The 17,340-nt window shown below is 30.9% G+C and overlaps 2 protein-coding genes across 6 annotated transcripts; both read right to left on the bottom strand.

Moving 5' to 3' along the window:
• Window positions 1-3: 3 nt before the first annotated feature.
• On the bottom strand, window positions 4-7,305 carry LOC127066641 (regulator of G-protein signaling 7). 4 transcript variants are annotated; one of them, XR_007782458.1, is made up of 14 exons: window positions 4,304-7,305; window positions 3,862-4,163; window positions 3,477-3,713; window positions 3,193-3,289; window positions 3,063-3,113; window positions 2,782-2,937; window positions 2,455-2,678; window positions 2,084-2,310; window positions 1,863-1,976; window positions 1,659-1,784; window positions 1,399-1,585; window positions 1,241-1,333; window positions 1,007-1,144; window positions 4-356 (listed from the first exon to the last, which is right to left on the bottom strand). XR_007782458.1 is itself a non-coding variant. In XM_051000607.1 (13 exons), the coding sequence occupies exons 3-13, from the start codon at window positions 3,675-3,677 to the stop codon at window positions 1,079-1,081; spliced, it is 1,542 nt and encodes a 513-aa protein (XP_050856564.1). In that variant the 5' UTR covers window positions 3,678-3,713; window positions 3,862-4,163; window positions 4,304-7,305; the 3' UTR covers window positions 4-1,078. The 4 variants fall into 4 exon arrangements, 2 of the variants coding, with proteins under 2 accessions (XP_050856564.1, XP_050856565.1); XR_007782459.1 differs by having other exon boundaries at window positions 4-327; XM_051000607.1 differs by having other exon boundaries at window positions 4-1,144.
• Window positions 7,306-7,365: 60 nt separating this feature from the next.
• LOC127066621 (uncharacterized) lies at window positions 7,366-17,303 on the bottom strand. 2 transcript variants are annotated; one of them, XM_051000511.1, is made up of 12 exons: window positions 16,758-17,303; window positions 15,071-15,168; window positions 14,635-14,781; window positions 14,420-14,539; window positions 14,071-14,221; window positions 13,338-13,467; window positions 13,096-13,249; window positions 12,747-12,935; window positions 12,511-12,630; window positions 12,291-12,435; window positions 9,017-12,059; window positions 7,366-7,509 (listed from the first exon to the last, which is right to left on the bottom strand). In XM_051000511.1, exons 1-12 carry the CDS (start codon window positions 17,122-17,124, stop codon window positions 7,500-7,502), a joined length of 4,674 nt encoding a protein of 1,557 aa, XP_050856468.1. In that variant the 5' UTR covers window positions 17,125-17,303; the 3' UTR covers window positions 7,366-7,499. The 2 variants fall into 2 exon arrangements, with proteins under 2 accessions (XP_050856468.1, XP_050856467.1); XM_051000510.1 differs by having other exon boundaries at window positions 9,017-12,435.
• Window positions 17,304-17,340: the final 37 nt, after the last annotated feature.

The raw sequence follows: 17,340 nt of genomic DNA, 5'->3' as shown, positions 1-17,340 counted from the left end.
TGGTACACATCTGTGAGTCTTATATATGCTGTCTACCTCAAACATTAACTCTTTTCACTTATGTCCATTTTTAAGTCCATTTACACGACGCAGAAAAGCTGTACGTATTATACATATATAATAATTATAGAACATTAGTTGACATTTCAAACAGTTTTATCAACGACGATTTGTCAACGAAAGTGTATACTACTAAGTAGAAAACCATATTCGGCACATTTGATTATTGCCACCTGTTTCTATTGGGCCTAGTAAATGCCAGTCTGATCATTGTCGGTACTTACTACTTCATAGCATTGGATCCTTTTGATTACATTTCTGACGTCGCTAAAATCAAATTGTTGAATGAAGATTTACTACAAAATAGAAAAAACACATATATTATTGGTACTCTTCACAGCCTTACAAAGCTGCATAATCGTAATATGAAGATGCTTTCTTTTTTTAATGATAGACTTTTTAAAATGAAAGTTGTTGAATCTGTTGTATTACGCAGGATCATTACGATAACGAAGATTAATATAATATCATCCTAGGAAGCATATAACTACTGTACATTTGATACTTGTTGTACTATTTTATGACTCACTTCATTACACTATGTCTACCAGTATTTCTTACGATATATCTTATTGCTTTCTACAAGCTTAAAAACAATCTATATCTTTTATATTTTACATACATTATCTACAGATACATTTTGTATATTGTGGAAACCATATATCCAATTAATAAATAGAGTGATACGAAAATAGCTGTATGACGAATACTTTTAAACATATAGTTTTGTTTCTCTGTGTTAAGTCTTTTCATAAGAGCATAATTATTACAATACGTAATTTAAACAATTATGCTTCTTTAATCATCAAGTTGATTTTTTATAGATATATTCCGATGTTATTGAACGTTTATCGAGGAACATATCACGTACGCGCGTAAATCGAAAGTTCCTCTATCGATTGAATTAAATGACATTATCTCAAAAATCTTAAATTTGTTAACTTACGTGATTAATGATTAGAAATGATATCTGCACTTTTCCCATTTTCTATGTGATATTTTCAAAGATCAGGACAGATTACGAAGTTGCCGTATCTCTGCGCCCAGTGAAAGATACGATTGATCGGATACCTTTCACCGACGTCTGTAAACAATGAATTTAATAAGTATATATTGTTAGATTAAAATGTATACGTCAATATGTAAGTGCATGGTATAAGATTTTTAGATCTTTCCTCACCTTCTTCTTCGAACCATTAAGGAAGTCTTTGTACATCTCAGAACGAAGATATCTCGAATAACTATCGCTCTTCATAAGATGGTAAACATGAGCCTAAGAGGAGAATTTTTTTTTATGAAAAAAAGAAGTAGATAATACATATTATACAAAAATTATACCGCAGCGATATCGAAGCACCAACGATCAGGTTTTTCCAAATTTTTTTTCGTTATTTCGAAAGATCTAGAATCGACGTTAATTGGACAGCTCGCATCTGGACCCAAAAATTCGTTCCAAATTTCTCCAACCTTAACGTTAACATCTTTCTGTGAGAAGGTTTTCAATTCCTGCACGGTCTCCCAAAATCTATATATAGCAGAAAAATCTGATACATAATTCATTTTTGTAAGAGACAAATAACGTTACGTTAGATCCTTACTTGAGATTTTCACTGCTAAATTCTTTCTCCAAGAATCGTATAAATTGTTCTCTACCGACCGGATCCTGTAATAATTCTTGAAGACCAAACGCCCATCTCTTCACTCTTCTCGTAGATACTTCTTTCCTATACAAAAAAAAATATGCTTCAATTTTTTTATTGTATTTTATAATCATTCACAAAATAACGATGAAAACTATTTACGCTATTTTCTCTTGCTCCCACATTTCTGAACTATCCGATACCCATGGATTTGTAAATTCAGGTTGAGTAAAAAATGGATCATATTCGGCATACTGTTCGAAGTATCCGATAAGACTGAAATTTGAAATGTAGATAAGTTGACAGAATTTTTTGAATATTTGAAAAAATTAAAATCCGACTTGTAGTCAAAAGAATCGATGTTGCACAGACACTGAACTTACGCTTCCGCAACTTTAGATACTTTGATATTTCTCCTATCCAATCTATCTTTCAACATATCAATTTCCTTTTGCAACGATTCTATCGTAAACGCTATGTAAGATTCCGAATGAGGAGAAATCCTTCCACCAGCAATCCCAAGTTTCAGATGTTTACTAGATCTCAAGATTGGTTTTTGACTGCGACATGCTTTCTTGATATCGAGTTCTGTTGTATTTACACAGCCAGGCTGTAATCAGTGCCGTTGTGATAGGATTTGTAAGATAAATCGAAGAACATCGTTCGGTCGATGCTACAATCTTTTCTTTTCATTTCCCAAAAGAAACAGAATAACACACATTTCGAGTGAAAAAAATCTTATAAAATCTTTTACCATTGGCCGATGTACGTCCCAGAAGGCTCTCTCTTGACTGTCCAACACTTTCCTTTCCAGTTTATCCCTCTTTTTATCGACTTTGCTCTGTGCTTCTGCTTGCATAAAAATGAACTCCCACTTTCGAGAGAACATTTTCTGCAATCTAGCTAGATTCTCGGCCTCGTAATCAGCCAATTCGAGACGAGTTTTATTTTGCATCGTTCTTTTGCATAGATAAACGGCTATAGATATTCGAGAGATCCGAACGTTATTTTATTTATTGTTTTATAAAATCTAAATAAAACAAAATATTTACAAATATAATTTAAGAGTATATTTTATTACCGTAATCGGTATTCTCTGGTTCCCAAGAATTCGATGGCCAAAAATAAGGGGTTTGAAATCTATAGAATGTGTTATCGTTTTTAACGGTAAGGCAATGATCATCAATGGGAAAGAAGTAACCATGAGATGACATGAGATGTGCCACGTGAAGAGCCTCTATATATTATAAAAAAGTTATGAGATAATAATTAAAAATTTTCTTGGTGATTAGTTCGAAAAAGAAATATCGATTTCTATATATATATATATATATATATATATATATATATATATATATATACCTTGATCATCAATATCCATAGTTTTCATCATCCACGATATCAAATCGGAACCTAAAAATTCGCGTAAATATAAAAAATCATGCGAGTGAGACATAAGAATCTTCATTCGATAGTTCAACATCGATACTACCTGTAAAGACGGATGGAGTTTTCGTCATGAAACTTTTCACTGTTCTTACAGGGACACCTGTAGCTTCTTCCAACATTTTTTCTACCAGAGATTCCATCTGAAAGAACGTAGGTATACTTCTGCTAGTAGATACTTGACAATTTTTGTACGGCCGTTAAATATTTTTCTCATACGCATGTATGTTCAACGTGACAAATAAATTTCATTCATACGTGAACTCTTAACAGATATTGTACTCTTTAGAAATCGATCAGTTAGAATGATAAAGATATCATGCGAGATACCTTTTTATAGACGAGATAATTTGGAGTATCTTCAGCGCAACAGGCAGTGACACGATGCGTGGGTGTATTTTGTTTCTCAACATTCTCCTCGGTTCGATCATTCTCTTCCCTGTCTCCAGTTTGATCCGATGATTCTCTCGTATCATTATTCTCTATTGGCTTTCGGCGGGAGGCCGACTTTTCGGAGCTCATAGTTACCATATTATACGCTTTAAGATGGTAACAGTATTTCACAATCTATATTACATTGAAAACTTTTAACATAATTATAACGACCGAATCATTCGAAAACGCAAGGATAATTACTTTCAAAGTAGAAGGATAAAAAAAATTGAAAATCTTTTTTGTACTTAATTTCTAACGATTCTCTATTATCGATACTAACGATTCGGGATGTAGAACAACAGAGTGTCCGTCGTCGATTCACCGCGCGCGCATTGCGGTCGTCGAAGGGCTCTTCCCGAGAAAGAGAAGAGAGAGGCTCGACTTTTCTTTTTTTCTTTTTTTATTCCCTCCTCCCTACTCGACGTTAACCGTAGTTCGATAAAACGATATCGATCTTCTAATAGGGCAAATTTTAAAACAACGTATCATCGTTTTCTTTGTAATCCTTGATTTCAACGATCTCAATTTCTCCATTTTCTTTCTTTCTTTTTCTTTTTTTTCTACCACTTCAATAACAAGATCCTGTTGATTACGAGGTCACACATTATCGCGAATAATTATCGTAGTCTTGTTATATAGAACAAGTAGATATCACATTGCACGCGTGCTGACACGCACATGTACACGTTCATGCACAAGAAAAGTAAACCGTGAGTACCTACCAACAACTGACTCTAATAAAACGACCTCTCGATATTTATTTCCCGAAGGACATTGGATCGCATAGGAGGTGAATAAACAACGTGCGAACGCAGACGCGTAGAAAAGGAAAGAACACGAGGATGCACAAAATAGACAGTTAGCTAACTATGTGTTGGATTGAAAGACGAGGGAAAATTAAAGTGACAGTATATAACGAGAGCACGGAGTAGTCGATTCTACGAACGTCAAAATCGAACTCCTACATAGGTTGGCCTGGTGATCACGAGCACGGTGCTGCGCGTTCACTTTGCGACTGCGTGCTCTCCCTACAAACGACGACGACGAAGCAAAGCTGCTAACATGTAAATGTGTAGAGGAGGAAACAGGGGATCCAAGTGGCACGGATATCGGCCCTTTACACGGTCCTCGGGCAACCACGTATCGATCACTTTTAGAAGGCCAAATCGTTTTCGAAATCCTTCGACCTATTCCCGTTCTGCTTCAGATCATCCTCTGTTTCTATCTTCACTGTTTAATCTTAAATTTTTATATCAAATTCGACTAACTTCTTTTAAATTATTTACAATTTGCCAAAGTGGTACAAAGTCGCACATACATTTCAAAGGTTGCTAATAATAGATAGACAGAATTCGATAATGAAAATAAAACATAAAACGGCCCTGTGTCATTAAGTCGCCTTTATTTTCTTGCATCTTTGAATTCAATAAAATTCTTAAACTCAAATTCTCTCTCGTACTCTCTCTCTCTCTCTCTCTCTCTCTCTCTCTCTCTCTCTCTCTCGCTTTTATACACTATTTCATATATAATTCTGTTCTTTCATTTATTACTCCGTGCGATACGATTTCCATTCTAACATTGTTAAATCTTTTATTTGTTATTTCTTTCTAGTTTTTTTTTTCTTTTCTTTTTGTTTTTTTTAATTTTTTTTGTTTTTTATTTTTTATTTATTTTTTTTATTTCTTTAGCACGTATCTCTCGCTCTCTTTATCTCTCTCTTTCTCTCTTAGTACATACATGTTATTAAATATAAACTTATTCTACATACACACACACGCGCACACGCACACACATATACGATAAAAGTAAATACAGAAACCAATGATTAACAATATTGTTCCCGATCGTTTCTTCGAAACGTATTTGTTAAAGCGTTATTTGGAACATTTGCGAACGGACAATAGACATTTCACGAAATTTTCTCTTTCAAAAATATATATACACATGTTGTATTTTGAATAATAAATTGTGATCAAAAAGGGACAGATCATTCCACTATTGTTTCCACTAATCTTTGTATCTGCGTGGTGCGAGATTCATCACAGACATCATAACAAGAGATAGAACTTAAATCTTAGAAATATAGATGCCAACGAATCGTTCTGTTGTGAACTCATTTTCATTTGTACAACCTCAATTACCTGCTGAATAATACTTGACATTTGCATATATTTATATGTATATATATATATGTATATGCATAATATATATACACTACATCCACTATTTCGATAAATACATAACAATGGATATAAGATATATAACTTTAAAGCAAATGTTTTTCTATAGTGATGTTATGCAATATTGTATGCATTTTTGATATCGCCAGCAAAGAAAAAGAGGCTAAATAAAAATAAAATTATCGAATATATGCAACAAAATCATAATAAAAATCTCCGCTTTAGAAAGAATTGTTTAAACATTTTTTTTTAAATATCAATATTGATATCGCAATAGTCAAATTATTGTTATAAAATCATCGATCGAATCATCAAAATTCCATTATAGCATAGAATGCACTATTAATGTTAAAAAATAAGAAAGTTTATGTATGTGAAACTATACTCTAATCATATGGAAAAATCAAGTTTATATCTCTTGATCTACATACATACACTTATCCAAAAGATATAGGAGCGTGTTGTTTTTTATTAGATCTTTACTTATATACAATAAAACGTATTATGTCAAAGTTAAGATCTTTTTAAAGATAATAAATAAAAATTCGAAGATTTTTAAGCACAATAATATAATAATTTTTTTTTAACAATATTCTTCGTTAACCTTCGTTCCCCTTATAAAAAATTTGACTCGAGTTTTTTTTTTCTTTTTTCTTTTTGTCGATACATTTTCTCCGCTGCACGGCATATATATGTGTGTGTGTGTGTACATATTTATACATACACACACATATACACACACGACACATGCAAACGTTCATTCATGCATATTCACTTACATACATACATACATACATACATACATACATACATACGTACGTACATACATACATACATATTGCGTACATATTTTTCGTGTAATTCCGGATGACTTTCAGTCAGTTACTTTCCGAATTGCACTTTTCGTCGTTATCATCTATAAATGATCTTTTTTTTTTCTTTTCTTTTTCTTTTCCTTTTTTTTAAGAGTTTAATTTAAACAACAATACACATTTAGTACATTTATTTAAGTAGTAATTAAAGTCGTCCGCACTGTCTTTTTATCGGTTCGTGAACATCGTAAAATGTGTTTAAACACGACGTAACCGCAGTGATCGGACATTTAAGTTTAAGTTGCGATTTAGAATGGACCGACTTGTCTTTAAGACTAGATATGATCGTCCATTATCATATACATACTCTGTTGCTCTACGTTGAAAATACGCAGGCAGGAATACGAACAAAATGTGCACTGCACCCTATTTGTTCGTTCTTCTATTAAATCTTTCTTTCTTTCTTTTTTCTTTTCTTTCTTATAAACGTTCCAACTAAGAATTAGTAAAAATAAGTGTTGCGTGAACGTCATTGAGCAACAAAACGTACAGTCCGTTCTTCCTTTTTTTTTCAATCAACATTTACAATTTCTCCACTATTATAAATTCTTTTAGATGAATATCGCTACCGCAATGTTGTGACCTGCACTTCCTTTTTATCTGGTTAATCCTTTAACCGTTTTTTATTTTGGTCGCGTATGGACATTAAATACATATATATATATATATTTTTTTTTTCTTAAATTCGCCAGTTGACATAACGACGATACTTTGGCTCGAGCTGTTTCTTCATTTCCTCGAGTTCATCTATCTCATCGTCGTCTTCATCATCGTCGTAAATTGTCTCTTCGTCTTCGTCCTCGTCCTCGTCCTCTTCCTCGTCCTCTTCATCTTCGTCCTCCCCTTCATCCTCCGTGTGGTCCACATTACTTGGGACTACAATTAATAACGAATTAATATCGATTTTACGGAACGCCACAAATCAATCACAATATATCTATACTACTCGCGTTGATTTTTTTTTTTTTTTTTTTTTTTTTAAATTTAATTAATTTGAATTTCTTCTCTAAGGAACCGGATTATCTAGTACAGTAAAGTAAATAAATATTACACATATTTAATATACGATATACTAACATCAAATTCAATTGATTTTATTAAAATCTAAATTTGTTCTATTCGTCGGAAGAACAAAGAACATAGAAATTAATAAAATATTTATTGTTAACTGTAGACATTAAAAAAAAAAAAAAAAAATCATTGTGATGCAATTATAATTAGACGTGAGTTGAATGTATAGAATGCAGTTTTAAGGAGTAAAAATATTCGATCGTTATTGACTATTACGAAGAAATGCATAATATAGTATTATTTTTACTTTACTGTACCAACAATATGATCGTTCTATTAGCTTCGTATAGCTTAGTGAATGAAATAAAGTTTTGCTACATTTTCATTAATGAAGGATATGTTTGATAAATGATATGAATGATAATGAGGGCCATATTTCCCTTTGTGAAAAAAAATATATGCGCTCTCGATTAGTTAGGCAAAGACATTACTGTACGGTATAAGCGTGGCGTAGTAAAGGATTAATTTGAAATTACAAAAAAAGAAGCAAGTATAGTAGTCTTGAAAACGAACGTAGAAAATGATGGAACGCCAGTCAATCCAATTTTCCTCTGGCACAACAGCGTATATATCGAGGCACTATTAAAAGAGCAATTGATTCCATATGTTCCATCAAAATGTATTTAAATGCAGCAATGAATTGGTCCATCGACGACACACACATTTTGCAGGAATAAAAACATGACTTGCGTATATGATGAATTGCGGCCTAATCAATCGTTGATTTGCAAAGAAATAGATATGATGAAGGCATGTTATGCACCGAGTTGTTAAATTTTTCGTATATATTGCAGAGCGCTACATGTATGCATTAGATGTATTGAACATTTTGTTTTTCTATCTGCCTTCATGAATGCAAATAATAACACCGCTGTGTATGGTTTATGCATAATTAAAAATTTATGAAAAATCATAAAACTATAACGTAAATAATGTCAAAGCTGCAGACAATAATTGATTTGTTATCGACGAAATCAAAACTTGTAAGATTTTTGTTTCATTTTCATTTGTGCGATGCATTAACGTTAGTATCCACAAGTTAAACAATAATTCGTACAAACAATGAAAATGCATTGAAGAGCGATTTTACCCCTTAAAACTGTGATCCGAATACAAAATTAATCAATTATATTTATCTTATCTCTATCTACGATTTTATTCAAATAGAATGATCCCAAAGTAAAAAATATCATCATAATATTAATACAGACGTGTATATCTCGTTTACGTTCTTTCATTTGATATTTATTTTCGAGAAAAATATTCAAATTGCTTGTTTGAAAATGTTATTCCGCCAATATGTATGACTTACCTTGTAACATGAAAAACTACAGGCGGTTCAGCAACTATCCTATCATCTTCTTCAGAATTTGTTCCAACCGCCGCATTATTTGTGATTTCTATTCCACCTATTGAGCACGTAGACGTGACCACTGCGCATTTTACCATTTCAAGATACGAATAATTTACTTCACTTACAGTATCATTATTTCTCGTTTGTATGTGTTCAATGATATCAGATTTGAAATCTGTGAGATCATTAATGCGCTTACGGGGACATTCAGCGTTGTCATCAACATTGCATGATGTTTTCTTCGGGATTTCGCTTTTAACAGTTTCGTCTGTGTTAGGATTAACTTTAACACATACCAATGAACATTCAGATTCAATTCCGGAATCAACGCTTTCCTGGAAACTCTCTTTATGTTGCGGCTGAACGACCTCTGGAATGTTATCTTCTGAAGTTGACAAATTGGATTCCTCGATTCCTGAATCTTGACTATTCCTATGAATATTTTCTGGCTTTTTAATAAGCAAAGTTGTAGACGAATGAGATGTCTGAGGTAGATCGAAAAATGAAGTTTCTGTTTCTACTGCATTCTGTTGCCATGTATCAGAAACTGTATTAGGTAAAAGTGTTTCTTCTTTAACAGAGTTTCCATCGTTAGATATATCAGTAATACAAAATATAAGATCTTCAGAGTCTGATTTTTCAAAATCTTGAAGAGATTTTTTAACAGAGGCAGAAACATTTTCTCTTGTCTGTGGTAATATTACAGTTGGAAGTATAGTAAAGTCAGATTCCTTACCAGAAGGCTTCTTTATATTATTTTCTATATAATTGTTAACTTTAACATCTTTAGATACAGTTGGACATGCATCAACATTATTTGGTTTGGATAACAATGTTTTCTCTGTAATAAGATCATTTAATGTATCCTCTTTCCATAAAGCAACTGCAGCCTCGTCCGTGCATATATTAGCAGTTGGATGTATTTGTGCATTAACATTATTAAAATCATCAACATTATCTTTAGAAGTAAGACTTAACTCTGATATACATGATTTTACTTTACTATTTACAGTTGTACTCTTTGAATGTGGACCCATATCCACATGGCAAGTATTTGCTCCTACATCCTGACTTAAAGCATCGTTTAAGTCGATCCATCTCTCATTTTCTTTGTTAATATTAACACTACATATTTTGGTAACTTCATTATTAAAATTTTTCTTTTTTTCTACATTAATTTCTAACACATCATGATTTATCATTGAAATATCATTTACACCATGGTTATAATCATCCACATGCATATTTGATGCTACTTCGTCATTCTTACAACAAGTATTAAGAAGCAAAGAATCTGCAACATCTTTTTCAGAAGTAGTCTGCAAATTTACTGGATCATCGAGCATACTTACAATATTTACATTATCTATGACTCTTATATCACATGTCACGTTACAAGATGAAGATATTTCATCACTAGTCAAATTAATACTGTCAGTCGAACTTCTATCACATACTTTTTCTATCTTTACAGAATCTATGTTCCCCAATTCATATCCTATGTTTTCTTTTTCAATAATATTTTCACTTACTTCTAAAACAGAGTATTCAGGTATATCCTTTAACTTAGGTATACATACAGTCATCTTGCTCTCTGGAACATTTATCGATGAAGCGCTATTTACAGTTTTAGAGCAAGCTTTTACTACCACGCTTGAGGTAACACTATTTTCTTCTGCTATTAAATCTCTGCTAGCATGCCCGTCATCTTTTAATTGGACATTATCAGGTAACGTTTGAATATTTAAACTAGATACACTAGTTTCCTTTTCTTTATCGCTACTAAAGTTTCTACTATCGTAATTGGATGATTCTACATTATAATGTAATGATTTTTCTTTAAAATCTTTTTCTTTCATTTTTTCTTCGTTATATCCCTGATCTGCATGCTTTATTTGATTGGAGCACTTTTTGGATGACTGTTGTTCTGAGGCATTCGTACTAGTCTCCGTTTTAAATGAAGCAAACATATTTGTTAGCGTTTGTATAGTTGGCAATTGTGTGACATTTAATGACTTTAATGATTTACTTTTAGTAGGTAAAGATACAATGTCTGCAAATGTTCCGGAAGTATTAGTTTTACAGTTTGCTTTCCCATCTTTGAAATATTGATGAAATTTATCGCCAAATGCTAACACGCTATTTACACTACCTTGCAATAAATTTCTAAAATCTGTTTGACTAATATTGGACGATTCTGAAAAAAAATTTCCTTTATGTTGAAATAAACTGGGAAGCTTTTCTAAACCGGAAGTGTGTTTCTGAACTGGAGTACTTTTATTTCCTGATAGCGGAATTTGTGATTTTGCAGACAGAGTATCTTCTACCGATTGTTGTATATTTGGTTCTTCCTTATTTAAATTTATAAGATCACCTGTTTCATTATTTATGTTTGCTTTATCGATATTATCTTTCAAATCAATCTCTGTATCTTTTATAATTTCGCTTTTACAATTATCAGTTTTCTTAAATATTAATGCGGAAGTATCTATCGTTTCTTCTTTTAGAGCTTCACTTTGATTGTCTTTAGAATCTTCCTTATGTTCGACAATATAAACATTTAAGTTATCTTGAGTATTAACTTCGCTAGCATTCTTACTAGCAGTGAAACATTCATTTGTACTCTGTTCATTTGTATTATCAGATATATTCAATGGTTGTATACTATCATGTTTATTAACATTAATTGGAGTCGTGCTAATTTCACTATTTATTGCAATTTGTGCACCTTGTTTCTTTTCGTTATTTGTTTCTGTCTCTGATTTAAATATATTGTCCGAATCATCCGAATCCACAGACTCTACCGAATCGACTTTAAAGTTGAAGCCAATCGTAACATTGGATTTAGATGAAGCGAAAACAGACTTAGGTGTAGATGTACAATTTGATGATTCAACGAGTGATACACGAAACCTAGATGTTCCACTTGTGGAAGGAAAGAAACACGTGGACATTGGTCCTAGCGATGTTGGAGTTACAGGAGATGAAGATGCTGAGGAATCTGTGGAACGTAACGATGCTTCTGAAACTCGAGACACAACAAATCGACTTCTAGAAGGACTCGGTATTGGACTTGCGACAGGCGAGGGGATAGGACTAGGAGCCGGGGAACGGAGGCGACCCCCACTAGTACGTTTCGGTTCAAGCGTCGATCGCCCGGTATCCTCGGTGGTTACTGAAGTCATGGGTGATGAAGGACATGGCAGTGTCTGACAAGTAAGCGAGATCTTACGGTTACTCGCGTTAAAGGATCTGCTATGATGTCTTGGACTTTCTGAATCCCCTGTATTCTCATTCATCTGTTGATTTTCTTTATTGCGTGCACAATAACTTCTAATTTCTGCCACAACGTCCATATATTGATGTAAAGTTCCATCCTACAATTATTGTGAACGAATATTTTATGTAAATTATTTAGAAGAAAATTGCCTTCCGCATGTAAAAATACCTACTATTTTTATCCGAGGCTTGTCGTCTAGATCCAATTGTATGACACTCTTGTTCTTTTGCATAGCTGCACTAAGAGCTTTCATTCCTGTCATCTGTATACTATTATCTCGCAAATCTATCCTCTGTGGAAATATACATATACATATATATGTACACATATAAAATTGAATAACATTCAACTAAATAAACATAGAAATTATTATCGAATATTATTTTCAATTAATTACATGTTACATACCTGTAAAACTTGATTATTTTCAATTACATCAGATAAAGCGATTATTCCATTACATGTCAAATCTGTTGATTGCATTCCCAATTGTAATAGAATACGATTTTGTTTAAGGGAATCCTTCACAGTGATTAACATTTCACTAGTCAACATGTTCTGTCCAATGTTTAAAGTTTCCAGGGTTCTTGATAATGACTGTGTAGGAAGAAAACATTTTTTATACAAAACAATACATGGAGATATGACTTCAATTAGTTTCAAAAAATAATACAAGTTACTCTTGATTTTTTGTATGTGTGTAATAATATTCTCCAAACGTATGTTTAAAAATAATTAAATATACTAAATTACTCACGATAATGCGCGAGAAATACGGAGATGATTTTTTAGTAAGGCGATTATTCCATAATATGAGTATACTCAATCCTTTGCCATCTTTATCTTCGTGAACTTGATTAATAAGTCCTTCTAATAGATCATGCACACCATCATCTTGAATGTTATTATTACTAAAAGGAAAAAGGGACATGTTATATTTTTACATTATTTGAGTAATTCATTTTACAAAATTTTCCATAATTTTTCAATTTTATTTACCTAATATCAAGTAATTGTAAGTGATTATTTAGCCTTAATAAAGATCCAAGCTGTATAGCATCGTATAAATCGAGCCCATTATCAGCCAAGTAAAGTTCTCTTATTCCTGTATTCATTTTTAGAGCTGTAACTGTTATGATAAGAAATAATAATTTTCATTAATTAAAAGTTTTATATTTTTTATGACAAAAACTTTATTTTTATCGTTTTCTATTACATATGGATGATTAGATGTTCAATATGAAAGAAAAGACTGTTAAGCACGAGGAAAAGCAATTGTATTGAACAATGTTAGAACAGCAAATATAATTAATTAGTAGTTACATTTATACAAATATAAAATTAACCATTTTTCTATATGATTGCACTTATAAAAATAAAAGTGCATTCATCATCAATACATGAAATACCACATTGCAAAAAGAGGTTTTACAAGCAGAGTTTTGTATTGGATTAATATAAAATAATATAAAATATACATTTTACATATTCAATGTATCTTTTGTTGCATATATATTTCATTCATTTTTTTAATATAAAAATAAAAATAATATAAAAGATTTTTATATATTTTTTGTACATTGATATGTGGACCATACAAAGGCATAAAGAAAAAATGTATCTTATATAGTAATAATATGTGATGTATTTTTGTTAGGATTAGAACCCAATCACCTTATAATTTTTGTCTGCAAAGTAACGAAAATAATAAACTGTGCAATACAATAAATACCTAGTATGACGATAGGTCTTCCTGAAAGTCCACAATTTTCTAATTTAAGGACGTGTAGATGGTAGACTAATCGTAATGCGCGGCTCAAAATATTCATGTACTGTTCATTAAGCATTACATCCTTAGCTTCAAGCTGTTCTAAACATTGGGTCTAGACAAATAATGATTTCATTAATTATACATGGAATAATGTATGAAAAAAAAATTAATCATACAATTTTGCAATAATATTTGTAGGTGAAAATATTTGTTGCTATTTATCTATTACTAAATTTATGATAATAAAAACTATATGTATATGCAATTAGAAACTACAAAAAATTATTAAAGTATACATAATCATATCCACCTTTTTAATCATATGTGAACATGCTTGCCAACCACGAGCTCCAATATCTGAATTAGATGAAATATTCAAATGTTTTGCAGACTCATAATATTCTAGCATATCAAATAATATTACAGAACTCTGTAATGAAAATTTAGAATTAATAATATACAGTATGTCTTTATAGGATAATCGGAAATAAAACTTAAAAAGAAAGAAAGAGAATTTGTAAATACCTCATCGTTTAAAGATGTAGCTTCCAAGTCAATTTTATTAAACTGAATTCTTTTAAGAATTTCTTCTAGTGTTTCTGAATGATTCAGATCCAAATTTACTCCTTTTAAATTAAATTCATTATTACGTTCTTCAGACAAATCCCAACTCTAATTTAAAAAATTCAAAATTAATTGTAATTATAAATAAAGGCTACTTAAAGGACATAAATATATCATCATTAAATGTCTTTATTTTTTATTATGATAAAGAAATAATAATCAATAATTATAAATATAGATATTACTAGACATCTAGTGTATATCAAATAATAACATTATATAATAGAATATGTTTAAATATGAAGAAATTTTTTTATTTAATTAATTTTTATTAAGTATTATGTTTCTTCATTCTTGATAATATAACAAAGCTGTTTACACAATAAACTAGCTATACCTCTAATTGAGCTAAAACTTTTTCCAATGGCTCAGTGTTGTGCCGTTTGCAGGATTCCTTATACGCTGTGATCAAGTCCTCACGATTCACATTTTCAGCTGTGAACAAGTATTGATATTATGTTGAAACTAAAAAAAGTATTAAATAAAAACATGAGTATTTGACTTAAAAACACTTTTTATCGTTAGACACATTAGAGAACGTATAAACACACAATATATGGTTACATATATATAAAATTTAACAAGATTTTTTTATATTAATAATCGTTTTTCAAATTCAATTATATAAAATCCATCATATAATCAACTTACCATACTTATGATAGCACCTATAAATAGTCATATATAGGTTTATATATTTATATATTTAAGAATTATTTTTTATTAATAAAATGAACTTAATAAAATGATCACACAATTGTACTTCTTATAATAGTATTATATCATCTAAATTAAATATTTAAACTATAAATATAATCTTAAATACTACGAAAATACTTATTGCATATGATACTGCAATATATGGCGACTTTGTATAACTTCTAGATCAAATTTAAATGTACTTAACTAAGTATAATAGACATACTTTAACTCTGCATCAAACTTATAATTAGTACATGGTTCAGATTGTGAAATCCTAAACATCCTTCTCTTGGCACAGTCTATAAAAAAAGTCTGATAGCTTAGTGACAAAGCATAAATATATAAGCAAAGAGATAATTAAGAACTATATAAAACAAATGAATAAATATACATAATTAATGATAATAAGTATTTTTTTATTATGTAATATAGGAATTTTATCTTTTTAAAATATTTAAATATTATAGTTCATTACGCATAAAATATAATCTTTAACTGTAAGTAAAACTTCAATTCAACGATCAACAATAAATATTTAATTAAACAATATTTATTAAATTTATTTCTTATTTTTCATTTTTTGTAAGTATTAATACAACACATGGTAATTTGCACGATTTTTAAGAAAGATACATAGTTTTTAATTTATGAATTTTACAAGATACAATCACTATATTAATTCGATCTTAATTACTTCATTATTTCAATATATAAAATTAATTTTGTTTTCTAATACTATAATTAGTAATCATTATATATTGTATATAATTTATTTTTATATATTTAAATCATTATTATTTATAGTTAGTAATTCTTACAACTTTTTTGTAATAATAATAAATGGATAGATGGATGAATAGAAAAGAAACTATTGTATTAAATATATAGTTTCTAAGAATCATAATATTAAATAATAAAATATAATAAAATAATTGCCGATTTAATTTTAGAGTACAACATCAAATTGTAATAATATTTGATAATTAAATTAAACATTGTAATGATAGAAGAGAAGAAATAAATTGTATTATAATTTCATATAAATTTTATCAATTCTATTATACAAAATGATCGTTATTTTCAACCATATTAATTGACAAAGTAAATAACAGCTAAGGAAATTGTCTCAATTTTATATATGAAAATTTGATCAGTACAATAACATAGTCGTTGAAAAATCATCAAGAAGACACAGAGAGAATATGATAATAATGAAATATAAAAAAAAACATACTTACTGACCCTTTAATTCAAGATAAATATTATTCTGTTAATAATAAAAAAATGAATAAAAATAAGGGAAAATAAATGATTGTCCTCACCGTGTCTCCAAGGATTAGGCGGCTCCAAATATCCCGTAACCAAATTGATGTCATTTGTTGGGAAACTCACTCGTCGGGGAGGCCATTTCTTCGTATATGCCAAGGCGCTCCGTATTTGTCTACCGTCAATCCATATGTATGGGGATTCCGGAACATTGCCAGTACCAAATCGTGGCCTTCTACCAGTGTATGTTGTCGTGGTAGTTGCTGCCGTCGTCTCCGCCGTCGTCTTCGTCGTCGTCTCCGTCGTCCTCGTTGTCGTTCCCGTAGTCGTCGTTGATAGAGGCACATTAGGTTTGTCCTCAGTGTTCAAGGTCGTAAGCGAATTCTCGCAAATACGCGTACTCGAATCCGCTCCTTCGCTCATACTTCAAAAAGTCTCTAACATATTTTTTCGATCGAAATTACACTTTATGCACAAAACACACCGATAGCGACCTTTTACTCACTTCCGAATGCCCGAGGACTTGTCAACTTGCGCTACAGAAGACGAATACTAACTGCTCGCATTGAAATCGCCATCTTTGTTGCCATTTAGCAAGTCGACAACCATAGAAATTTTACTTACCCCGAGTACACGCGA

This window comes from Vespula vulgaris, chromosome 10, assembly GCF_905475345.1.
Source record: "Vespula vulgaris chromosome 10, iyVesVulg1.1, whole genome shotgun sequence".
In the NCBI taxonomy this organism is placed as follows: domain Eukaryota; kingdom Metazoa; phylum Arthropoda; class Insecta; order Hymenoptera; family Vespidae; genus Vespula; species Vespula vulgaris.
The sequence above is the reverse complement of the archived record's forward strand: the minus strand, read 5'-3'. Positions and strand labels throughout refer to the sequence as shown.